The 22,717-nt window shown below is 44.4% G+C and overlaps 1 protein-coding gene across 4 annotated transcripts in view; it reads left to right on the top strand.

Annotated features, from left to right (window-relative positions):
• The first annotated feature begins 3,384 nt into the window (after nucleotides 1-3,384).
• Nucleotides 3,385-22,717, top strand: part of ALMS1 (ALMS1 centrosome and basal body associated protein) — a 62,601-nt gene continuing 43,268 nt past the window's right edge. For all 4 annotated transcript variants that reach the window (XM_088133222.1, XM_088133223.1, XM_088133224.1 and 1 more), the window contains exons 1-4: nucleotides 3,385-3,512; nucleotides 11,353-11,487; nucleotides 12,086-12,281; nucleotides 21,029-21,149. In XM_088133222.1, the coding sequence (XP_087989348.1) occupies nucleotides 3,477-3,512; nucleotides 11,353-11,487; nucleotides 12,086-12,281; nucleotides 21,029-21,149 (488 nt within the window). In that variant the 5' untranslated portion in view covers nucleotides 3,385-3,476. The remainder of the gene's footprint in view (nucleotides 3,513-11,352; nucleotides 11,488-12,085; nucleotides 12,282-21,028; nucleotides 21,150-22,717) is intronic.

Here is a 22,717-nt window from a genome sequence, read left to right as displayed (position 1 = left end):
GCCATCTTTCCGCCTAGGTACGCGCTCAGTTGAAAAATGCATCCGTGGAGCGTGCTCTTAGAAACGCCCAAATAAATGTTGATTTAGGGTCTTTTGCAAGGCTCTGCAAATAACCAGGGTTCCTATTTCTCCCAGTCCCTTTCCCCCTCTGGCCGACTCTCTCGCCCTCATTACACGTGCATTCCTCTTTATTTTTACGCTTAGCCCACACAAGGAAGGGCAGCCTGTTCTAAGCTGATGAGCAGGTTATTCAAGCAGCTGATTTTATAATAACCGAGCAACTGAATCGGATCGAATCCCTCTTTGATATTTTCCCATTCGGGAGTGTTAGCGGTGTCGTCACACGGGAAGATTTAAAATAGTCTGCTGCCAACACGCTGCCACGAGCAAACAGGGATTGCATAACGTGCAAATATTTTATCAGCCTTTCTTGGCTCATCCGAATAGCTTTCTGGAAGGCATCAGAACCCACCAGCCTCAGACTTGTCTGATTATATTTTTTTTATACCCTACTAGAATCTCTCCCAATCCACCTGCCACGCTGGGTTGGGGACGATGGGAACTGTCATTTGTTACATATGGAGAGCACCAGATAGGGGCTACGGCTCAATCTGAAGGGGGTGGGATATCCTGGTGGTCTCCCATCCGTTTACTAAGGTCTCTGACCATGCTTTTCCTCCCCGATTGCCGCCAAAGTTGCTGGGTGCAACACGTTGGGGAAGGCAGGTTTAGGGAAGAGGGAGAACCCATTTACAATCTTCTTAACCCATTGTTTGTTTTGCTTAATGCATTATGTAAATGTCTTTGTGGCTTTTTTAAAGTGTGCCCTCTCATCAGTGTTGGCTCCTGGCAACTGCCTGGACTAGTCCCTGCAGTTTTCTTGGCAAGGTTTTTTGGAAGTAGTTGGCCATTGCTTCCTTCCTAGGGCTGAGAGAAAGTGACTGGCTCAGAGTCCCCCAGCTGGCTTGGTGCCTAGGTGGGACTAGAACTCAGGGCCTCCCGGTTTCTAGCTTGGTGTTTACACCATGACACCAAACTGGCTCTTTTTTTTTTGCTTACCACAGACTAATTGGCTGCTTCAAACAAGGCCTCAAAATATTTATTTATTTGTTTAGCAAATTTATATAGCCACCCATCTCACCAAAAGCAACTCTGGGCGGCGTACAACATTCAGATAAAAACAAATAGAAAAACAATGTTAAAAATAGAAAAACAGTGTTAATGAATACCATAAAAACCGAGAGACAAACGAACCCCAGGGGAGGGAGAATAAAAATGGCCCCCTCAGCCATGGGGCCATCTAAGCAGGTCTCTGGTTCCCCGGGAGCCCCAGGCCCGATCGCATCACCATGTCTTGCGGGACTCCCAGAATGTCAAAAGGGGTGGTGCTGATCGTATCTCGGGAGGACGTCCCATAGGCGGGTGCCACAGCAGAGGAGGCACGTCCCCTGGCACCCACCAAATGCAGGTCCCTGGCAGACGGGGCCCGCAGCCTGCCTTCTGTGCCAGACCTGATGGGACGGGCAGATGCAACTGGGGAGAGGGGGTCCCTCGGATAACCCGGCCCCAGGCCATGAAGGGCTTTAAGATCAAAACCAGCACCTTGAATTGGACCCGGAAACAGACTGGCAGCCGACGCAGCTCGCGGAGCAGAGGTGTAACACATGCTCTTCTTGGAGCGCACACAACTGCTTGTGCCACTGCATTTTGCACCAGCTGAAGCTTCTGGATACTCTTCAAGGGCAGCCCCAGGTCGAGCGCATTGCAGTAGTCCATTTGGGAGGTGACCAGGGCATGAGTGACTGTAAGCAGGGCCTGCCAATCCAGGAAGGGGGCAATTGGTGCACAACACGGTGCGAAGGCCGTCCTAGCCATGTCTGCCCCCAGCTCATCGAGATCTTGGCTTACTGCAAGGCACGCCGTGAGCCTAGGCCAGCCGCCACCTCTTAAGGGATCCTGCTCTGTATCCTGGCTTAAGGCAAGCGTTGCAAGATTGGATCTCAGAAGCAATTCCAGCTCGGCTCCTCTCTTTCCCACTCTCCTTGGGACCCTAGGACTGCCCTGGGCGGAGATCCTCAGGCCATCCTCCATTCTCCAAACCTGGTTTGAAAACCTCCCGGGATGGAGCCCCTGCCGCCCCGGGCAGCAGGCCGTCCCCCGGCTTAAGAGCTCTTGTAGACATCCCTGCAAATTTCGAGTTGGGATGTGTGAAATTCCAAACCCTGGTTCTACCTTTGGGCACTAAGGGGAACACGTCCACCTCCTTTGTCCTGGAACAGCCCTCGATTCTGGTTTGCAAGAAAGGACCCGCTTCCTTTTTTAATACGTTGATTGCTTGCAATTTGAGGTCTGTTAGAGCCGTGTTTGTCAACTTGCCCCCTTTAAGATGCGTGGACTTCAACTCCCAGAATTCCCCAGCCAGCAAGGGAATTCTGGGAGTTAAAGTCCACGCATCTTAAAGGGGGCAAGTTGACAAACACGGCTCTGGCAGGAGGTCCACCTATGCAGGCGACTTAATTCCAAGGGAACATAACTATGATTGCATTGCTCTGTTGGATTTTTTTTTTTTAAACGTCGCTTGCTCTGATGCTGCGTTCAGAAACGACTCGGGTGACCGCCTGCATTCGCCTTTTCAGGCCCCGTTTGTATTTCCCTCCTTTGCGTTCTTCGGGGTATTGTCAGCCTGTATTCAACGCTGGCTTTCTCCAAGCTGGCGCCCTCTGAAGATACCAGCCTGCAATTCCCATCTCCCCAACCTGCATCATCTGTAGTCCGACGCATTGGAAGGAGCCAGGCTGGAAGAAAAATGGGACTATGGCCCGGTTTCGAAGCGCCATTCGTTACATGAAATGCGGTCAGTGTTATGCACTTGATTGGATACGTAAACAAACAATTACAAAGGCCATTCACGAATAGAGTTTTGCCGGATAAATTCTTGGAGGAAAACTGGAGGACTAAATGGAACCTCCAAAGCGAGGCGCAGTCATGCCTAACGAGGGGGGGAACAGAGAGAGGGGCTTCCATCCGGGTCTTTAAAAACTTCCGCCTCCCTCTCTCCGCGGGGATGAGCTAAGGCAGGCGGGAAGTGGGAAGCACCGCCCACCCACCCGGACCAACACACGCGCGTGCCCCACCCCCTCGAAGCGCCTGCCCAATGAGAACCGAGGGCGGGCGCAGCTGGCATAAGCTGATTGGTTCTCGCCTGCTCCACGGGAGGAGGCCGAGTCGATTCGTCTCCCTTTGGCTCCTCCCTCTCCCCAACGGCTGGAGGGCGCGAGCGCCACAGGGAGGGAGGAGTCGCGCCAAGCCCCCCCCTTTCCCTTAGAGCGAGTCCCTAACAACCAGGGAGCGGGTTGGGTGGGGCGCATGCGCGCATCCATTCTCCTTCGGCGGCCGCGTGAGGGGCGCGCAGGGCTTGGGGCTCCCTCGTCCCGCCGCCCCCCCGGCCGTCTTCCCCCCTCTGGCCCCCCGCAGCCATGGAGGTGCCTCCGCAGGAGCGCAGCCAGGTGCCTGTGAGTAGGAGGGGAGCTGCTCAGGGGGCTGGGGGGGTCATTGGTCTCCGCCCCCTCCCCACATTCCCACTTAGACCCCTCTTTGCCCGGAGACCCCCTGCAAGCGCTCCCCCCCTTGCAGAGATGCTTCGCAATGTTACAAGTTTAAATCCCCCCCCTCCATTTGACTCCCTTCCCTGGAAGGAGCCCCCCCCCATCACGGCAGGGTCTTCTCACCCCTTTGTAGAATATCTACCCTCACAATAGGGTGACGGTCTCCTCCCCGAAGCGTCCTGCATATCGGACTTCAAAGCCCATCGTCCCCTGCCATCCTGGCTGAGGAACCCCAGCACTCTGGGGGCGCCAAGTTGGGGAAGCCTGAAATTTCTCCTTTCCTTCTGCAGTTTCCGATGTCTCTACACCGAGTGGAAGAAGTTTGCTAACTTTCCAAGGACAAACGCTCACCTAGCATGTTATATTTTATATTTATATAGCTTTCCCCCTGAACCCCTCAAAAGCCTCAGGGACTGCAGGCAGGAATGCCCGCTCTCCCTGATGGGCATCTCAACATGGCCCTTTTTGTTTGCGCAGAAGGATAGTACTTCGCATCTGTCCATAGTAATGGGAACGCAACGCAGAAATTCATGCTGTGATGTATGTCCCACAGGTGGAAAAGATGCATCACGTGCAGTCAGAATTGGCACCCAGGCCGTATTAAATTGCAGCACTGGACGCTGTCCCAGGATGGAGTTCAGCAAGGGAAAATTCTCGAGCTGAGGATGGTAGTAAAGGGATGCAGGACTGAAGGAGCGTAATAGACAGTGTGCTTGAAACAAATCCATAAGAGGCCTCTGAAAATTAGAAAATGCTGTGCAGTTGCTCCGTCTCTTTCTTCTTAGCAGACTTCTGCTGAGAAAAAATGTAGAAAGCGGTGCTGAAGTATAGGAAGATGGAGAATGACGTACTCTGGAACCTTTATAAAATTCTCAGCCCCCTGAGTGCTTTTGGTAGTTTATTTTATAATTTGCTATATATCTTTTGATATCAGCCTAGATACAATCAGTCGTCGTTGTTGTTGTTTAGTCGTTAAGTCGTGTCCGACTCTTCGTGACCCCATGAACCATATTGCGCCAGGCCTTCCTGTCCTTCACTGCCTCCCTGAGTTGGCTCAGTTTCATGCTCATTGCTTCAGTGATGCTATCTAACCATCTCATCCTCTGCCGTCCTCTTCTCCTTTTGCCTTCAATCTTTCCCAGCATCAGGGTCTTCTCCAAAGAGATCTCTCTTCGCATTAGGTGGCCAAAATATCTGAGCTTGAGCTTCATTATCGATCCTTCCAATGAGCAATCAGGGTTGATTTCCTTTAAGATTGACTGGTTTGACCTCCTAGCAGTCCAGGGGACTCTCAAGAGTCTTCTCCAGCACCACAGTTCAAAGGCATCAATTCTTCGGCGCTCGGCCTTTTTTATGGTCCAGCTCTCACAGCCATACATTACTACAATCAGTCACTAGATTGTAAAAGAAGAAACTGGGAGGGGAAAATAGGTACAGTACCTCTTCCATCTCTGACTGAACAAATTAACCTTGTTCTATGTATTGTCGAAGGCTTGTTCTAATTTGCTGGGATTTTTCTGCAAGGCTTCTGATAGTAATAAAATGAATTGAATTGAATATAATAAGTAAATTCTGAATAGTCAGCCCCAGTGACATTGAGAATAAACAAATTTACTGGATGAGTACATAATTATGATTAGGCTTGAGATGTAGCATGTATATTTATTTAAGAACACTTTTATTATATTTTAATTAGTATTTATTCTTGTTTTTATTGTAAACCGCCCAGAGTTGCTCTTTGAGTGAGATGGGTGGTGACTAAATTTGAAATATAAATAAATAAATATTTGTTGATTCAGAAGGATGGGAGGAAGAAGCCTAGAGTTTAAACCCTGGAGGAGAGATGTCTTAAGTTTCTGAGTTCTGTTGTGTAGTGTGCAATCAAGCAGGAAAAGATTTAGTTCAGCTAAGACATAGCTTGGGGCTGGGTTACTTACGGGACCGTCCCTCCCCAGTGTGTCTACCGTCCTGTTAGATCTGGCAGAGGAGGCATGCTCCAGGTCCGTCTGCAAGGGAGTGTCATCTGTCTGGACCCATGGTGCCCACCCTTTGGAATATCATCCCCCCAGAAATTAGATTTTCCCCATCCCTGCTGGCCTTTCACAAGGCACTAAAACCTGGCTTTGCTAGCAAGCCTGGCGCCCTGATAACATGGGTAAGCCCGTGTCATGGCTTGTTTAAGTGGTTGTGAGTCTTCTCAGCTGCTACTTTTATATTATTTTTGTTGGTTTTAACTCTGGTTGTTTTTATTGTTTTTTATTCTGTTTTAATTGTGAGCTGCCCAGAGTGCTGTATATGAGGCGGCCTATACAGTACATTTACTAAACAAACAAACAAACAGATGTCTATGAAGTCAAGCTGAGAGGTTGAATAACAGATACGTGTCTGGAGCTTGAGGATTTATTGCCTAGCCTGGGTGTGAAGCCTCATCAGTCTGCAAGCACCCTATATGTGTCTGTCCAATTTGGACAGTAAGGGATCTTTTGGAACAGTGGTGACAGACATCTATTCTGTCAGTGCTCACTGGAGGATTTGGAGAAGAAAATCTTCCACAGGAGACTGTAGTGGACTTGTGTCAGGAACTTCTGCCGTGATCCAAATACCTTCCAAAATGACTTCCCTAGAATAAAATGCTACCATCAACTTATTTATTTACTTATTTATTAAATCAGTTTATATAGCCACCCATCTCATCCCAGGCGACTCTGGGCGGCGTACAACTTAACTTCTGTTTTCTGATCTTTTGCTTGTTTGCAGTTAGGAAGTTGCTGTCTGTGTTTCATAGTAATGAGAGAGATCTTACGGATTTGTTCAAGTGTCTTGTTTTCAAAAGTACTTGATAAAAGTGACAATATCTCCCCCCCACTTGCGCTGCTTTGTGCTTATTGAAAGCATTATTCATAATGGCACCCTGGTTTATACACATTTCAGATGCAAGTCCTACTGAAATATAGGCTTGTAATTAGATATGTTTATGCTTGGGGTGTAAATTGTTATCTTCAGCTGTCAATATTCACAGTTGCTTTCGGTTTTTATTAAGCATTAATATGTGTTTGTCACACACTGCCAGTCTTCAAGTATAGAAATCCAATTCAGGCTGTAATGAACTTAAGGTCTTGTGGCTACTTTCCAACTGTGAGTCAATTAATATTCTTTAAATTTGATCTCTTGCAATTGCTTTATGGTTTGTGCCAGACTTCACATAAGCATGGCTGTAAATCTTGGCTCTCTAGACATTTAAACTCTTATTGAGAAGTTGGCTTACTCAGCAGAAAGCTCACAGATATGATTTGGCAAGATTAGTTTCTTTATTGCAGACAAAAATGAAGGTCTGTCCATTGCACTACATAGGAATCAAAGGTATGTGCTCCAGGATTTAAATTCTAAACCTTTTACTCCCACCTTTCTGAGTCAACTGATACTTGGCCCTTCCCTTGATGAACTTGGAAGGCATCTGATCTGTTCTGCCATGCCCAGGAACTGCTGATTCCTGCCTCAGTTTTATTACTTACTTGTGTGGATGAGATTGCAAAGTAGTTTTTATTTGTTCCCATTTGTCTGAAAAAGACAAAAACAAAAAACCCAACCTTGCTGATAGTTTGGTATTTCCTAAAAGTGATTAGAAGGATGTTGACTTGGGGAAGAATTCTTACATGGAGCCTACTTTTATGGTAAAATAAAAGAATGTGGCCATATTCCTTCTGTTTCATGGTAACTTTACCAGCTGAATGTGATGAAAAGAAAAGATAACTTTAATGTCTTTGAATAAATATGAGAAGCAGAGGCATTGGGTGCACATAACCTGCTGTACTGTAAATCGCAGATTACAAACTGCGTTGCCTAAGTTCCCGTAGTACTCTATACCTATAAAGAAAGAAACTGCATGAGCAACCTCAGTTAGGGCAGGACACATGCGTTGAATCTTCCTTTCCTTCATTGCTAGAATGGTGGTGGGAGAACAGAGGAGCTTTGGCAGTATGGACGAAAAAGGAAGGTGAGCCCTGGTGAAGTGGGAGACATGAAGGCTCAACATGATGATTTGGGATCCTGAGCTAGGATAAACCCCTAATGAGTCTGACTTACCGATGCAGAACCTGTGAGTTCCAGCTGAAGTTCCTTCCAGGTTCTAGGATGGACATTAGGTTATCATATCTGGGCTTCTCAGAGATAATTTTCAGAACCAGCCAAATTCAGAACCAACCTACGCAGTGGTGAAGCTATATCTCCCATTGAAGAAGATTGTGGCATAGCTACCTACGCCTAGCATCAATGAACCAGTAGCAGCTTTGATTTCTGAATCAGTTGTTCCAAATGGTAGAGGAGAGGCACTATGGATCCAACAGACAGTAGAAGTTGAAGAAAAGGTAGCTTTGAAAATGAGGCTAAAATCTTCATGAGACCTGTTATTAGCATGTAGTATTCTAGCATCTGCTCCCTTTGAACTCATCAGACAGATCCTCATTATCATCCTTTCTGATAGTCCTAACCTCAGCTAGGAGAATTGAGGAATGAGGGGCTCCCTATGATCAGGAATCTATGCCAGTCTGTCAAGACTAAGATTGGGTTTCTGCTTGATGCCCAAGTTCCAAATTCCATCAGGTTCAACAGATTGTACTCCCCAACTTGCCCAGACTTTTCTGAATATGGCACAACCTTGATGTGCATAGTGTGCCAAGAATATACTACAAATATATTCTCTGAGGGCAGGAGACCTGCTTACCTCTTTTAAAATAGAAAAGCTGAGAAGATAAATTATATGATCCAACGTCAGCAGGTGGTTAGGGAATGCATATTCTGGCATATTCAACTTTGTGTGATGGCTGCATCAACAGTGCAAACAGTGGGAACCTCAGTAATAGATATGAGTAGTGGGGCAGTGGCCTGGGTGGAACTATCTGTATTCATTAGACATAACATAGCAGATTTGTCTCCACAGATGTGGTCTTTGTTGAGAATAGAGAGTGCTTTATTCTCCACTGACTCTCCCAGTGATGTTGCCCTTTCCGGTTGGTTCCCCCTTCAGTGTACTTTTCTAGTCACTCAGTGGTTTCATCCTGCAGAAGAAGGATAGAGTCAGAAGCTGTAGAGAGCCACGTAGATGACCTTGGAGCGACTATGGAGCCACAGTTACAAAAACGACAGCATGCTTTAAGCCTGGAAATAAGGAAAGTATTGAACAGAATCAGTTCAAGGGACCAAGAATGAAATGGCAATAAGTTTACTATGTTTGCTAACTCTTGTCCATGTCTTCTTGCCAGCGGCAAGGTTTTCTGTGATTGTAGTGAATTCTTAGTAAAGGAGTTGAACCACACCCAACTACTGCTTGCTTGCTTTCTTTTGGCAGGATTCTAAGAGAGGATTGACCTCTCCTAAGTTAGAAACATAGGAGGTTGCTTTGGGTCAAAATCAGGCCATTGTCTAACTGTTGGCCCTTTGCTGGTTCACACTTGATGTTACACCATCATATGGCGAGGAGGGCAGGGGTGTTGCATACTGGGTGAACCAGCAGAACATGGCTTACTCCACAGATTGTAACTAAGCACACCATGGCTTCTTTTAGTTTTAGTTTTTGTTTTAAGCTTGGCTTATAGTTGGCTAATACGTAAAATATTACTCCCTGCACCAAATGGTACATTTTGGGCACTTGTATTTCTTCTGTGGTGTTCTTTCATGTGCCACGGTTGTTGAGGTCTTCTGTTGGCTGATGTGATAGTCTCTGAGGTTCTAGTAAATGAGTTACCTTCGAACGAGTGAACTATTCCATTTTGCTTTTATTTTTATAGGACCCATTTCCTTAGGCTCTGCAAACTAATAATTATTTATGCTTCCTATATTCATTTGTGTTGAAAATGGATGAAATCAATGTAGCCGGTAACCCTACAGATTTGATGCAGGAGTCCAATATTTTGCAAGCATTTTCTCCTCAGTGATGGGGGAGATGGGCGGGAGCTTGTTTGCATATCTCCCCCCACTTCCCCAATAAAAGGTGACACTTTGTGTATTCAGTTAAGCATGAAGGTTTCCTATCTGTTTGTGTTGGATATAACATGATGTGATAATTTGTGAAAGGTGTCAAGATGAGGCAGGCTGAATCTCATAAAAGGTCTCAGTCTTTATGACAGCAGTGACAGAAGAAGAGAAAGGTGCCTCTGTTGCAACTCTCTGTCCTTGGGGGTGGAGGAATATATTCCTGCTATTCATGTGTCCATACCTCATACATCCTTCTGTGGTAGGCTCCAAGATTAGTTTCCATCTGCGGCTTGGCTTCAGAATGAATCTCTCCCTGCCTCCACTGATCCTGTATCAAAAGGATAGGTTGAATTGTCATGAGAAGATACAAAGGCAGCAAAGTAGACAATTGAAGGCAGAGATCAAAGTCCTGGTTCCTGTTAAAGAATTGTTTGATATTGACTGAGCTCCGCTTCTGAATACAGGTTGCCTCTTTCCCCGCTCTTTCTAACAGTCCCCATTTCTTCTCTGTTTTTCATCTTCCACCTTGTCACCTTGGTTGAAGTTGCACAACATCTAAGAGCTCTTGCAAGGACCAAAGTATGATTTTTTTGCTCTTAGTGGTTGCTCTGTTTCACTGGCTTGACAGCACAAGGAGGGGAGCCTGCTCTTTCAGAACATTTGCACCGCTAAGGGGGATCCTCATGTAAGTGGGGCACAGCTGAAGTCTCTGTTTTTGCCTGGAGGAAGCTGCTAGGAAGCTCTGGTGAGAAGGAACTGGGCTTACTTTTATCTTCGTCTCTTTCCTGAAAATCAATTCATTTGAAAGCATATTGTAGAAATTTAGAGAGAGAGAGAAGGGGGTGGGGAGCTTTCTGGCGCATGGCTTATGATTTGTTCATCCTTTGTACATATAAATTTTATTTCACTTGGAACCTTAAGATTTCCATATGCATAAACTATATTTTGAAATATTTCACATTTGGTAAATAACATGGTCCAGGATATAGCCTGCTGAAAACCATTTTCCGACCATCAGTGTGTAGTCCATAGACTCCTGTGTATTACAGTTGGAATTTCAGCAAGTAGTATTTGTCTCCTCCACAGCTTACTAAAAGTTCCTCTTGTACATCTTCCTGCACAACTATCTGTAGTCGTCACCTGTATTTATTTTCAAAAATAGGAAATTGAATTCTATGTTATATGGAGAAGACTCTGTTTGTATTTAAGACTAGTAACTCTTCTGACAGCCAGGCAGCTAGGAAGCACTAGTTGTGTTCTGATTACTTTGGGGCTATTTGAAGAAGTGTGAACTCCCTACTTAGGGAGAAGAACTGTTTCCTAACTTTACGATGTGTGAACGATTACATATTTGCCTTGTTTGCTTTGCGCGTTGTAACACAGCTGCATATGGCTTTCTTATACAAGAATCACGGGGTTTATTTTGCTTAACAACAGAAATATTGGGCTTTGTTCATAAAAGCTGGATCTGGTATCCTTTTGGAGAGAGCGTGCATGTACAAAGAGAGAGGGTTCACTAGCACGGCTGTTGAAAATGAAACAGACTTCCCGTATTTTCCTGCCTGCATCCTTATGAGGAGAGAGGGTGGCTTCAGTGCTCAGAGGCAACCAGCTGTAGATGTTTGCTCCTGTTTCTTTTCAGATTTTGAGTTGCGCTTTTCATTTGAGGGTAACATGTGCTCTTCACCTCATCATCTTCGCTGCTTTAAAATATTCTGAAACACGTTAAAGCTCTCCTTCCTTTGTTATTAGTTTTAAGAAGTTCTGTTCATTTCAGCCTATTGCAACGACGCCACCGCATCCTGGATTGAAGGAAGAGCCACTGAGCCAAAGCAGCAGTGGGACCCAGATTTCAAGCACCAGCGGTGTTTCCTTGGGAGAAGCCATTAGGCGTAGGTCTGCTTTGAATAAGGTAACTGGAATACCCTCAATTACTTCTTTTCCCGGTTGGAATAATCATGTAGCAACACAGAACTTTAGAGAAGCAGTTGTTTAGCCACTCGCTGGATAGAAGAGACGCATGCCTTTATGTGGAACTTTGATATGGGTTCCCTTCATGTCTATTAACTATGAAGCAGGAGATGGAGATTGATTCCCGTAGCTCCTTTCCCCTTCCCCTGCCTGTCCCTGACTTTTGCCCACTCCCCAAATAGCTTAGGAGTTTCTTGCAAGTATCCGTTTGCTGAGAAGTCTGTCTGTGCTGACCCTGGGCCCAACTAACCAGCTGTGCTAGATGGGTAACCTCTTGCTACATTGCACACCAAAGACACCCCCACAGTTCTTTTCAGCAATCTGCTACCACGCCACTTCATAGATTGGTGAGTCCACCTAGAAAGTGGACTGGAGGGATCCAGGCCTTCTGGAATAAGATTTCTTATATGTGTGTTCAGTTTTGAAAATGTGCTGTAGAGGAAGAGGGCAGGCTCTGTGAAGAAAGATTGCACTGATCTTGTGTGTGTGTGTGTGTGTGTGTTATCTGTGTATCTGTATTTTTGCTTTTCTTTCTTCAGGAGATGGAAACATGGTATCTTCCTCGTGCAGAAACAGATAACAGCAATCTCATCATGACTGTAGGATGGGGAGTTGGCCAAACCCAAGGAGACTGTAACATAACAGAATTTCCAACTATGGAGGAAGGCTTGGTCACTCCCACCGTGAATTCTAGAAGGCATCAAGCATCTGAAATGACTCACTCCCCCCTACTGGGTATGTTCAGCCCTGTTTAAAAACTTCACATTTATCAAAGTTGGGTTTGCAGACTTCAAAAGGAAGCATAGTGCCGTTAGAGCAACTTCAGATTTGAGGCCGTTCCGTATCAGCAGTATTTCACCTCCAGCCCCGTTCTTCTGCGAGGCAGTTTGAAAGCCCTCCGCCTCCTCTAAAATGCAGAGAACATTACGAACCAGTCAGTGCTTCCCTTCTTTCCCTCCAGTTGACTAATAGGAGACGGCAAAAGACATCCTTCCCCCAAGCCACTCAGAGAGAAATAATTTGCTAGCACTCTTTCCACCATCCATTTCTTTCACAGCTGTACTGTATTTGTGTGCCTGCAAGGTGTGCCAGAAAATCTGAGAGGGTGTTGTCATGGGAAACTGAGTGAGGGAAGATTGATTAATAAAAGCACTGAAATCCTCCAAAAGCACCTCTCAGCTGTAAAGGTGAAATGATGCAATGTTGACAGGGTGCAACCGGGCACTTTTCCCAGTAGCTGTGACTGGTGGCATGCTGCTACAGCAACTGGATGGAGAGAGGAGGATAGAGTACACTTACAGGAAGAAATAAGCTCTAGGAAGATGGTGCTGAACCTCTGTGGGGGAGGGGAGAGTAATTTGGCTTGATATTTACTGGGGCTTATGTGCCACTGCAGTCCAGCAGGACTGATGGCCAGCTTGAGTTCTCAGGAGCCAGGAGGTGGCAGGAGGGAAAAGTTCTCACCAGTGAGAAAAGGGACTGCCCACGAGAGTTGCAGGACTACTGTGATTCAGTGAAAAAAGACAGTTTTGCTGTGATTTCCATTATATCCGACCAGAGTTAGAAACACATCAACTCATCTCTGAAAAATAGACTATGTTCTACAGTAATATCTTTGAATCAGTCCTAAAGTGATGGTAGAAGTTTGGCGTGGGGTAGCCTTGGTCTTCACCTGCCTTCAGGTGATACTACTCAGTTCCTATTTTGGCTTCTCCTTTAAAGAAAATTGGGCTCAACTTACCAAGAGAATAAAATATGAAACATTTATCAGGAAATGAACAGAGAATATCTATACTTTAAACATGTTTATATATTCACGGCTAATAACTTATGTCCGAGGATGTAGATGAAGTGTATGGGGAAAAAAATGCAATGATCTCATTTCACATCAGGGAAAGCCAACAAGGAGCTAAGCAGCATCTGGATAAGAAAGGTGTAGATATTTCAGAAAATGCTGCTAGCAATAAGGTCAGGGTTGGAAATGGGTTAATGGATAGGCATGACAACAAAGAGATAACAAGACAGTGAAAAAGGCTCACACCATTAACGTTTGAAAAAGAACAAGCTGTATAAGTATTTCTGGGTTAGCACTAGAAGTCTCTGAGCAAACATCAGGGGATAGGAAAACTGCTTTGCAAACAAAAACCTACGTATAGTGGATAGAACAGAAACCTGGTGGAGGGGAGAAATCGATGGGGTATTTGGGCATTCCTGGGTACCTTATAGAAAGAAGAAGCTAAAAGAGTGTACTAGGGAAATTATTTCTCTTTATATCAAAGAGGATATAAATTAAATGTACAGGAAAACACAGGAAGACCTACATCTTCCTTAGAATCACTGTAGATGGCAATGTCTGGCCATAATTGTAAATTAGAACTAGGGATCTGTTATGATAGAACCATAACATATCCCTAGTTCTAGGCCAGATTAACATTAATCCTGCTTGGGCAAGGAAACCTGGAAGAAATTGCTGAGCAGTTGGTTGGATACTTCTGGAAAACAGTGTATTGATTAGTAGAAGCCAGCTTGTGTTTATTAAAGTGAGTCATGCCAGACCAATCTTAATTACTTTTTAAAAATAGAGTTACTAATTGGATAGTTCACGGGGGGACTGTGGCCATAATACAACACGATTTCAGCTAAGCATGTGGGTTAGATGTCAGCCATTGGAAGAACCATGCTTAAAGAGTGCTTATGAATAGCATTTAATCAAGCGGGAGGAAGGTCTCACCCAGGGTGCCCGTTCAGCAAGTTTGTAAATGACGGGGATGGGGCAGGTATCTCAGGAGGCTTATTGCACTTGTAGAGGGTATGAAATCCTTAAGTGTCTGGCTCCACTGATGGTGGAAGAAGCTGGCCTGGAAAACTGGGCTTTCTGTTGCCCAGAAAGTTTAGCCGAAGCTGAGGAGTGTTGTGATAAGGATGCTGGAGCTATAGATCCTGTCTGGAGGAAGAGGAGGACGAGATGGCCTCCATGTTAATCTTGTGATTCCTTGGTTCTAAACCTGAATACTGTAAGCAATAAAACTAAATATATAATTGAGGTAGTCCATGAAACCATACCAATGGGTATGGCATGAAATTTAAAAAATAATTTGCTTTGATTTCATTAAAACAAAGCTTGCAATTAAGTCTGTGCTTAATTAATGTACACTTCAGTGGTTATCATTCAGGAACAAAAGAATCTCCTGTTTTTTGAGAAAATGCTATATTGTAAAGAACATTTCTAGTCTCCCAAGTTTTAAATAACATTTTGTAGGACATCAGGAGGCCAGATTTAAAAGCCAATTGGAGAAGCCCCCTTGATGAAAAAATTTCTGTGCAGATTTGAGATGGACTAAGTAGTCAGTGATGCCAGGCACCTGCACTGAGTCACTGCAGTTCTGCCTAGTAACAAATTGATTACCATTTCAACAGGAAAGGAAGGCAGACAGACATAATCCACCTACATGCTCTCTACGTATATGACAGACTGGTTTTTAAACACAGGAAGTTGAACATATATGAAATACAGCTGACTTTTCTTAAAATGGAGTCTGAACAAGCTAATAATGCTTCATTGGATCATGGAACAAGAGAGGACATTTCCTGTTGCTCTGTACAGACACCTTTTGAAATTGACCAAGAGCTTCCCTTGCCAGTAACCCCAGTCTGTTTTTTCGCTATTCAGCCAACCATGTCAAATAATTTCTAGATTGCTGTTTCTACATACATGTCACTGGGCTTCAGGAGGATGGAATTCATGGGTGTGCCAGCTTGAACATCAAGGAGACAATAGTGGTAACTGTTGACCCAGTTAACTCAGGTCATAGTGCAAAGTGGCTACTCAGACTTGAATCACAGTCCACAGTAGATGACCCACTGTCACTGATGAGCATTCTTTGAGGATGGCTTGTAAGCCAGCTGTGGATGATGCGCATGACAGCTATGTCATCCAGCCCAAACTTAATTAGTTTTTTAATCAGAATGTCGTGGGGTACTTTATCAGATGCTTTGTAGAGTCAAGATACTTTCAGAGCATTGCTATAATCTAGTAAGGAAGCTAACTGCTAAAAAATGAAATAATAAATTGGATGTCTGCTTCATGATAAATTAATGGTGACTACTAATAACTACTGTGTGAGCAGGCATTAAGAACAGACATGCTATTTCTTCTCATGTCTGGCCCTTGTCCAACAAGAAATAAGAATGGGTGAAATTTTAGGGAAGAGGAGACGTTGCTGGTGTCCATGGCATCACACCAGAAAAAAGGCGAAGAGAAGAAGCTCTGAAGATGATGGCATCTGAAGGAAGAGTTGGGGCCGGTGTGCAGAAGCAGGAACAGTGCTGATGGAATAGCAGGGCAATGGCTGAAGAGAGACCTATTTAGAGGGCCCAGGCGTGCTAGCAGTCCAGAGGGGGTCCAAGATAGTCATCTGGGCAGTGGACTGAGGATGGCTTTGATGGCCACTCAGCAAAGAGGCTAGACACACGTGGACCATTGTTTCACAAGGACATAGCTGGACTGGCAGTGGCTGACGTAGATCTCCTTTGAAATACAGCCCTTTATGCTTCAAGAAATTAAAGCTCGGACAACATCTGACCATCAGGAATTTGACGAATGCTTAAACTACTTCTAGAAGAGGAAGAGTAGGAGTTGAGAAGTCCTGTGGGCGTAGGAAAGGTCTTGCTTGACAATTTGGATCCTGAGCTTTTTTATTTAGTAGTATGTGCCCACAAAGATTAGGTTGGGTAGCTAAACAATTAAAATAGATAAAATAGTGCTCCAGAACCAGAATGGTTGTAAGCTAACATATGCAAAAACCTTGTAAAGCATGACTAAGGGAGTTAAATTTGGATTCTATAATACACAGACATTTTAGAATTTTTTAAAAAAGATACTGAAAACGATATACCTCCTACGACCTGATGCTTTGTATTCTAACTTCTCTTGGCAGCTTCTGCCTCAGTTTACCTTCAGTATCTAGTCCCAATTGGATTTCCAGTTGCGATCATTGAAGATTTGGATGGTCATTCCTGCCTCGGTCACATGGTGTGCAGGCTATGACAATGCAGTCTACATAGTTGCAGCTGGTCCATGGCATGCCCATGTAACACCTCTCCTTTGTGAGCTGCACTGGCTGGCAGTAAACTTCCAACCTGGCTGTCTAAAGGTCTATCTGTTTCCAATAGTTTCTGCCCGTTACGTATGATCAGTGTCATCTGATGGGACCCAGGAAGCTGGCTTTCTCTGTCACAGCACCTGCCCTCTGGAACAGCATCTCCCCAGCGATTCATGTAGCCCCTGCTCTGCCCTTCTTCAGTCAGTCCTTAAAATACAGGTAGTCCTCACTTAACAACCATTTGTTTAGTGACCATTCGAAGTGGCAGCGGTGCTGAACAAAGGGACTTACAACCGGTCCTCGTCCTTAACCATTGCAGCACCCTTGCGGTCACATGATCACGATCCAGATGCCTGGCAACCAGCTTGCACTTACAATGGTTGCAGCGCCCCAGGGTCATGTGATCACCATTTGCGACCTGTTCAGGGGGCTTCTGGCAAGCAAAATCAATAGGGAACTGTGTGATTTGCTTAATAACTCTGTGATTTGCTTAACAGCCACGGTGATTTGCTTAATGACTGCTGCAAAAGTCGTAAAACCAGGCATGATTCACTTAACAACTGCCCCACTTAGTGAATTTTTCAGTCCCTATTGTGAACGTTAAGCAAGGACTACCTGTATGGTTTTCCCCCAAGGGTTGGCGAGGGTCCGTGACAGGCCTCTTAGGAGAATACATATGTTAGGTTGCTTGTTTTATTACTCTGTCAGGGTGTCATTGTTCTTTCCTCTTTATAATACCGTTTGCGTACTTTTTTTTAGCGCTGTGTGCCACCCAGAGTCGTCGTGGAGCTGTTCTTAGCACTGGATGTGGTAATGGCTAGGTCAGCCTTTCAGCGGCTTTGAATGGGGACAGGAGCAGCACTGCCTTGTGGCGACTGTGGGACTGGAAGCGGAAGACCGGTTTTCCGCTGTAGCAACAGGCCTGATTTTCTTCCATCTGTTTTGTGATTAGGAGAATTGGCAGTTGAACATGCACAGTACAGCCGAGGGACCATTCGCACATAAATAGTTTATTCCGCTAATGCCTCAGCTTTTCTTTAATAAGCCCGGGCAATGTACAGCATCCTGTGTGTTGTCTAGCCCAGTGTTTTCAGACTTGGCAACTTTAAAATGTGCGGAGCCCCATTTTCCTCTTTCAGCAGAACAGTTTGTGGAGTGTGGACTGTGCTTCACAGAAGACTGTGTAATAATAATCGTGCTAATCCTTCAGGTACTCAGCACCCCTGTTTTTAATATAAAAAAGGCTTGTTGCCTCCTCCTCTCTCAGATCCAAGAAGGTTTGGCTCTTTGTCCAGGCCATTGAGAAGGCCAGGCTGGGTTTTGAGGAAGTGAGCTGTCACCGTTGCTGTAGTATTCACTGTCACTTGCTCTAAAAGACCCAGGTGATTTCAGTATTAGAGCAGGAGTTTGAGATGATCGGCTGGTCACCTAATTAACATCTGAAGCCTGTTCCTAGCGTGGCTGCCTGTGAAAAAGGGCACTTCGTGACTTCCTTTGGCTTGCAAGTTGATGGCTTTGGCTCTTTCAGCATCAGGTCCTGGAGGCGCAGATAGAATTGGTCAATGCCATAGGCGCCGCCATTCTTTTGTGTCACTAAGAATCTGATTATGGTGCTTCTGTGCAGCGTAAGCACCGTAATTGATCCCATTACTAACAGCTGCTTGACAGTTCCTAAAACTGGAGGAATAACTGACGGAAACCAAGCCGAGGCAGACTGAGGGTTTTCTTTTTCAGAGATCTGTCAAGCAGAGGCAGCACAAGTGACACAGCCTTAGAAATAAATGCAGTAATCCACAAATGCAGGGATTTGTTTGGAGCACCAGATTTGAGGGCCGTGTCCTGCTGCATAGAAGTCCTTTCTGATTGTATCCCACTTTCTTCATTTCAATATGGTACGCCTTGATTTTACAAACCCCACAATCTGTATTTAGATTGTTGCGTGACAAATCAGTCCAGACAGTGCTCATTTTATGCACATTTATATACCGTACGTTGAGGTTTAACTGACACTTGGCTTTAATGGACATCTCCCTAACTGGTCCGCAAAAAGTGAGGTTTGAGTGTATTGTAATAGACAGTGAGTGTGAGTGGGTGGGTGTGCTTTGCTGTAGGGCTCATTTTTGGGTGTTAATGGTGTCAAGTAATACCTTGTGTGTAACCAGGTTACATTACAAAAATTAAGCCAGTTGCATAATCCCACTTTTGTGCTAGACTTTTTCAAACTTTTTAACTACTTAGACAAACTTGTAGAGGATGGGAAATCAGGGAATGGACTGAGGAAAATTGTACATTCTAGGAACCAGCATCCAAGGGTGAGTTGTGACAGTTGCAAAGCTGTCTATTGAATGGGGAGTTTTTGTTCAACATTTCTGAAAATGCTAGCTGCTTCCATGAATGTTCCTTCCCCCAGGCACTGGGACTAGGACGTTGGTGGAGCTGGCATGGGGTGGTTGGTGGATAAATGTGAGTTTTATCAGGGCCTCAACATTGCTTATTGTTTTAAATGGTCTTTTTAGTATATTGTGTTTTTATTTTGTCCATGTCCAGAGCGTTTTCTGGTAGATGGGCAGCTATATAAGTTTGTTAAATACGTGTGCATATTTTTACTTTCGCCCTATATATAAACTTTTCAAACCCTGAAAGTTTGGGAGTCAAGATTGGTAAATTCTGCGTTTTAAGTTTAAATAAGGACTCTGGCTTTCAAAGCAATTTCGTCTGACTCTGGTTAGGTCTGTTACATTTGTATACTGTATTAAAATGAGCATGCAGATTTCTTTTCAGATAGTAAGAAGACCCAAGTAACACTCCACTTGTGTTGCACGTCTTTGTTTCATAAGTAGCACACTCATTTTGCCAATGAGTTTGCCTTCTCCATTGTGAAGTCATTTATTCTGTTGTTGAGTTTGACAGCAATTTTTCCTGCAATCAGAACACTGAAAAATAAAGTGACATCCTGAATTAGGCTTACTGGATTTATTTTGAACGTCAAAGAATCAGAAAACGAACACGTGGTAAAAATAAGGATTGAAAGCTTGATTCAAACACTGTTGCACAAACAGATACAGAGGAAGGCGAAGAATTTATCCTTGCAGTTGTTGTTAGCAAACTGTCTAGCTGTAAGAGTGGTGCGTTCTGTCAAATATGAAGCACGTGAGTCATCTGTCAGAGATGGGGTACATACTGAACATGAGAATAAAAGTGCAGTGGAAAGTACAGAAGATGTTAGCACATTCCTTGCTGGAGAGAAAGAGGGAGATATAGCTGGAGAGTTCCTCCCCTTCTTTCCTTATAGTGAAAGAAAAAGAAAAAGCACGTCCAACTTATATAGAGAGCAGTGTTTCTCCACCTTGGCAACTTTAAGATGTGTGGACTTCAACTGTTGAAAAATTTAATAAATAAAATAAATAAATAAATAAATAAATAAACTCCCAGAATTCCCCAGGCTACCTTGGGTTTGCATTTTTTTTCCTTCCAGTCTGTCTGTATTTTGGCTGCCTCTTTATATGACCATGGAAGAATTCTGCGGTGGGAGTGAATCTCCCCTTTTTAAAAAGTCATGCATGTTAGCAGAAACCATACCCCACTTATTGTGCCCTGCCAGGATGGTGAAGCAAGCATAAAGTCTGAACTTGACTTATGCTGCTGTGTTGAGATGCAAGGAAGACGATTGTTGACAGGACAGTTTCAAAGAATTATTCTGTGAGCCAGTTACTGTACAGGCTATAGGTAGGTGACTGGTTTATTCAGAGCTGCTTTTTGCATTGACATTTGATTATCTCTTTAGAAAATGAAACATCCTGTTCTTGGTTTAAAAATATAGTTAAGAATACATTTATTTAAGTCTTTTACTGTAGGAAGAAGTTCTTAGATCCTCAGTGGGAATCTAACCTACCTAGGTGTACTAATCTTTCTCTTCAGAGGTTGATACCCTTGATAATTTTTTTGTATTAGACCAAATAATTTGTTTAAGTAACCTGCTGTTTTCCTATCAGCTGTTCAGATAGATTCCATTAGTAGATATTCAGAATGAATCAAGCTTCCTACTAAAACAACAGGGCTATCAGTTGTGAAGAAGGGGTATATGGTGCCCTCAGTACTATTCTGTAAATGTTCTCCTTGAATATTTGAGGCAATCCTTTAAAATGAGGAATGTTTTATTTCCCTAATATGTTTTGAACTGTTTATGCTTGATGAATTGCATTCTTTTTGTAAAAAAGATTTTATACTGTCTTTGCTGTCATTGTTTAATACTGCTGGGCTTTTGACCAGATTCAGTTTTTAAAGCCCATGCTGCTGGGCCGGGCACCGCATTAGTAAGTTGTCTTGATTAGCAAGTTGGGACTGTTCATCTTGCCATCATGGTAATTGTAATCTTTACAGAGATTCAGGACAGTCAGCTTTCTCCCAACCTCCCGCTGCTGACGACACACGCAACGCAAGGGCAGACTTTCTTTAGTGAGACCCTTTTTCAGCAAACAGGATTGGATTTTGCTGCATTGAGGTAAGACTGAACCTTCCATATGTTTAAACTCTATTAGCCTCTTTGTTTAAGGCAGTTACTTTCTGTTTGGTTTAATCATGTCTAGATTTAAACCCTTTCTAGATCATGTCCCAAAATCCACAACATTTGACTTGCTAGCTAGATGGTTCCCTGGGGTCACCGTCAGGCCTGTGACCAGTTGGGGCAGTGTCTGGAGCAGACTGGAGAAGGGCTGTGTGCTATTGCCCCTTCTATGAAAGCCACACGGAAAGCGAAAAAGCGTAGTTTCTCTCCACCGTTGCTTTTGCTTACAGTGGCAGCAGCAGAAAGGCATTGCTTATAGTTTTTTGAGTTCTTTTGCAAACACATTATTTGTAGGACAACTTCACCTTAGTTTCAAAAGTGCTGCGGCTGCTTTCTGGAAAAGCCAAACACAGAAGAAAGAATGCCACTTACATCCTAGTAGAAACATGCTACTACTTCCTGTAAAGGCCCAGTAGAAAGAGGGAGAAACAATTCTTGCTGAAGAGGAATGGTTTTCTTTTTTCATGTGGATTATCTGAAGAGTGGACTTTTGCAAGAAGTCAAGGCAATCTTTTTCTTCCCTGGAGGAAGTCATTACAGGTAATCCTCAACTTACAACCACAATTGGGACCGGAACTTCTGTTGCTAAGTGATGCGGTCGTTAAGTGAGTTGCACCTGATTTTACAACCTTTTTTGCTCGGTTGTTAAGTGAATAACCACCATTGTTAAGCGAATCACATGGTCGTTAAGCGAATCCAACTTCCCCCATTGACTTTGCTTGTCGGAAGGAAGGTTGCAAATGATGATCACGTGAGACTGGGACTCTGCAACAGTTGTAAATACATGCTGGTTGCCAAGCGCCTGAATTTCGATCACATGACTGTGGGGACGCTGTGGTGGTCGTAAGTGCAAGGACCTGTCATAAGTCACTTTTTTCAGCACCGTTGTAACTTTGAACTGTTGTTAAACGAATGGTTGTAAGTCGAGGAGTACCTGTATTCTATCTCCCAAGCCAAAGTTGCATGAAAGCAAAGAATGCTTGCTAGCTGAGGTAGGTCCTCTGCTGGGAAGCAGGCCAGTATACAGTGGTACCTTGGGTCACGAACGCTTCTGTTCACGACCAATTCGGGTCACGAACAGCACCGTTCGCAAAATTTTGCTTCCGTCCGCGAACTCCACATCGGGTGACAAACAGGATCCGCGGCCATTTTCCCTGCCGTGACACGTGGTCGTGGCTTCCTATAGGGAGGGGGACTCTCCCTCCAAGCAATAACCGCCTCCCCACCCGCCTTCCTGTCCTCCACGCCAGAAGTCGCCTCGAGCAAGGTTAGCGTTCTCTCTCTTCGTACTGCACTGTACTGTATTTTGTTTCATATTTTTGTGGTTTAAAAAAAAATACATATGGTTCAGAACGGATTAACCATAATTACATTGAACCTTATGGGACAATTTGATTCAGGTTGCGACCACTTTGGGTCGTGACCAGAGTCGCGGAACGAATTAAGTTCGTGACCCAAGGTACCACTGTACTTACAGGATATTAACTGTGTGTTTAGTATATCAA

Source organism: Python bivittatus, unplaced genomic scaffold, assembly GCF_059951505.1.
Source record: "Python bivittatus isolate LINGU-HERP-01145 unplaced genomic scaffold, Pbiv_v1 ctg000070_np1212, whole genome shotgun sequence".
NCBI classification, from domain to species: domain Eukaryota; kingdom Metazoa; phylum Chordata; class Lepidosauria; order Squamata; family Pythonidae; genus Python; species Python bivittatus.
The sequence above is the reverse complement of the archived record's forward strand: the minus strand, read 5'-3'. Positions and strand labels throughout refer to the sequence as shown.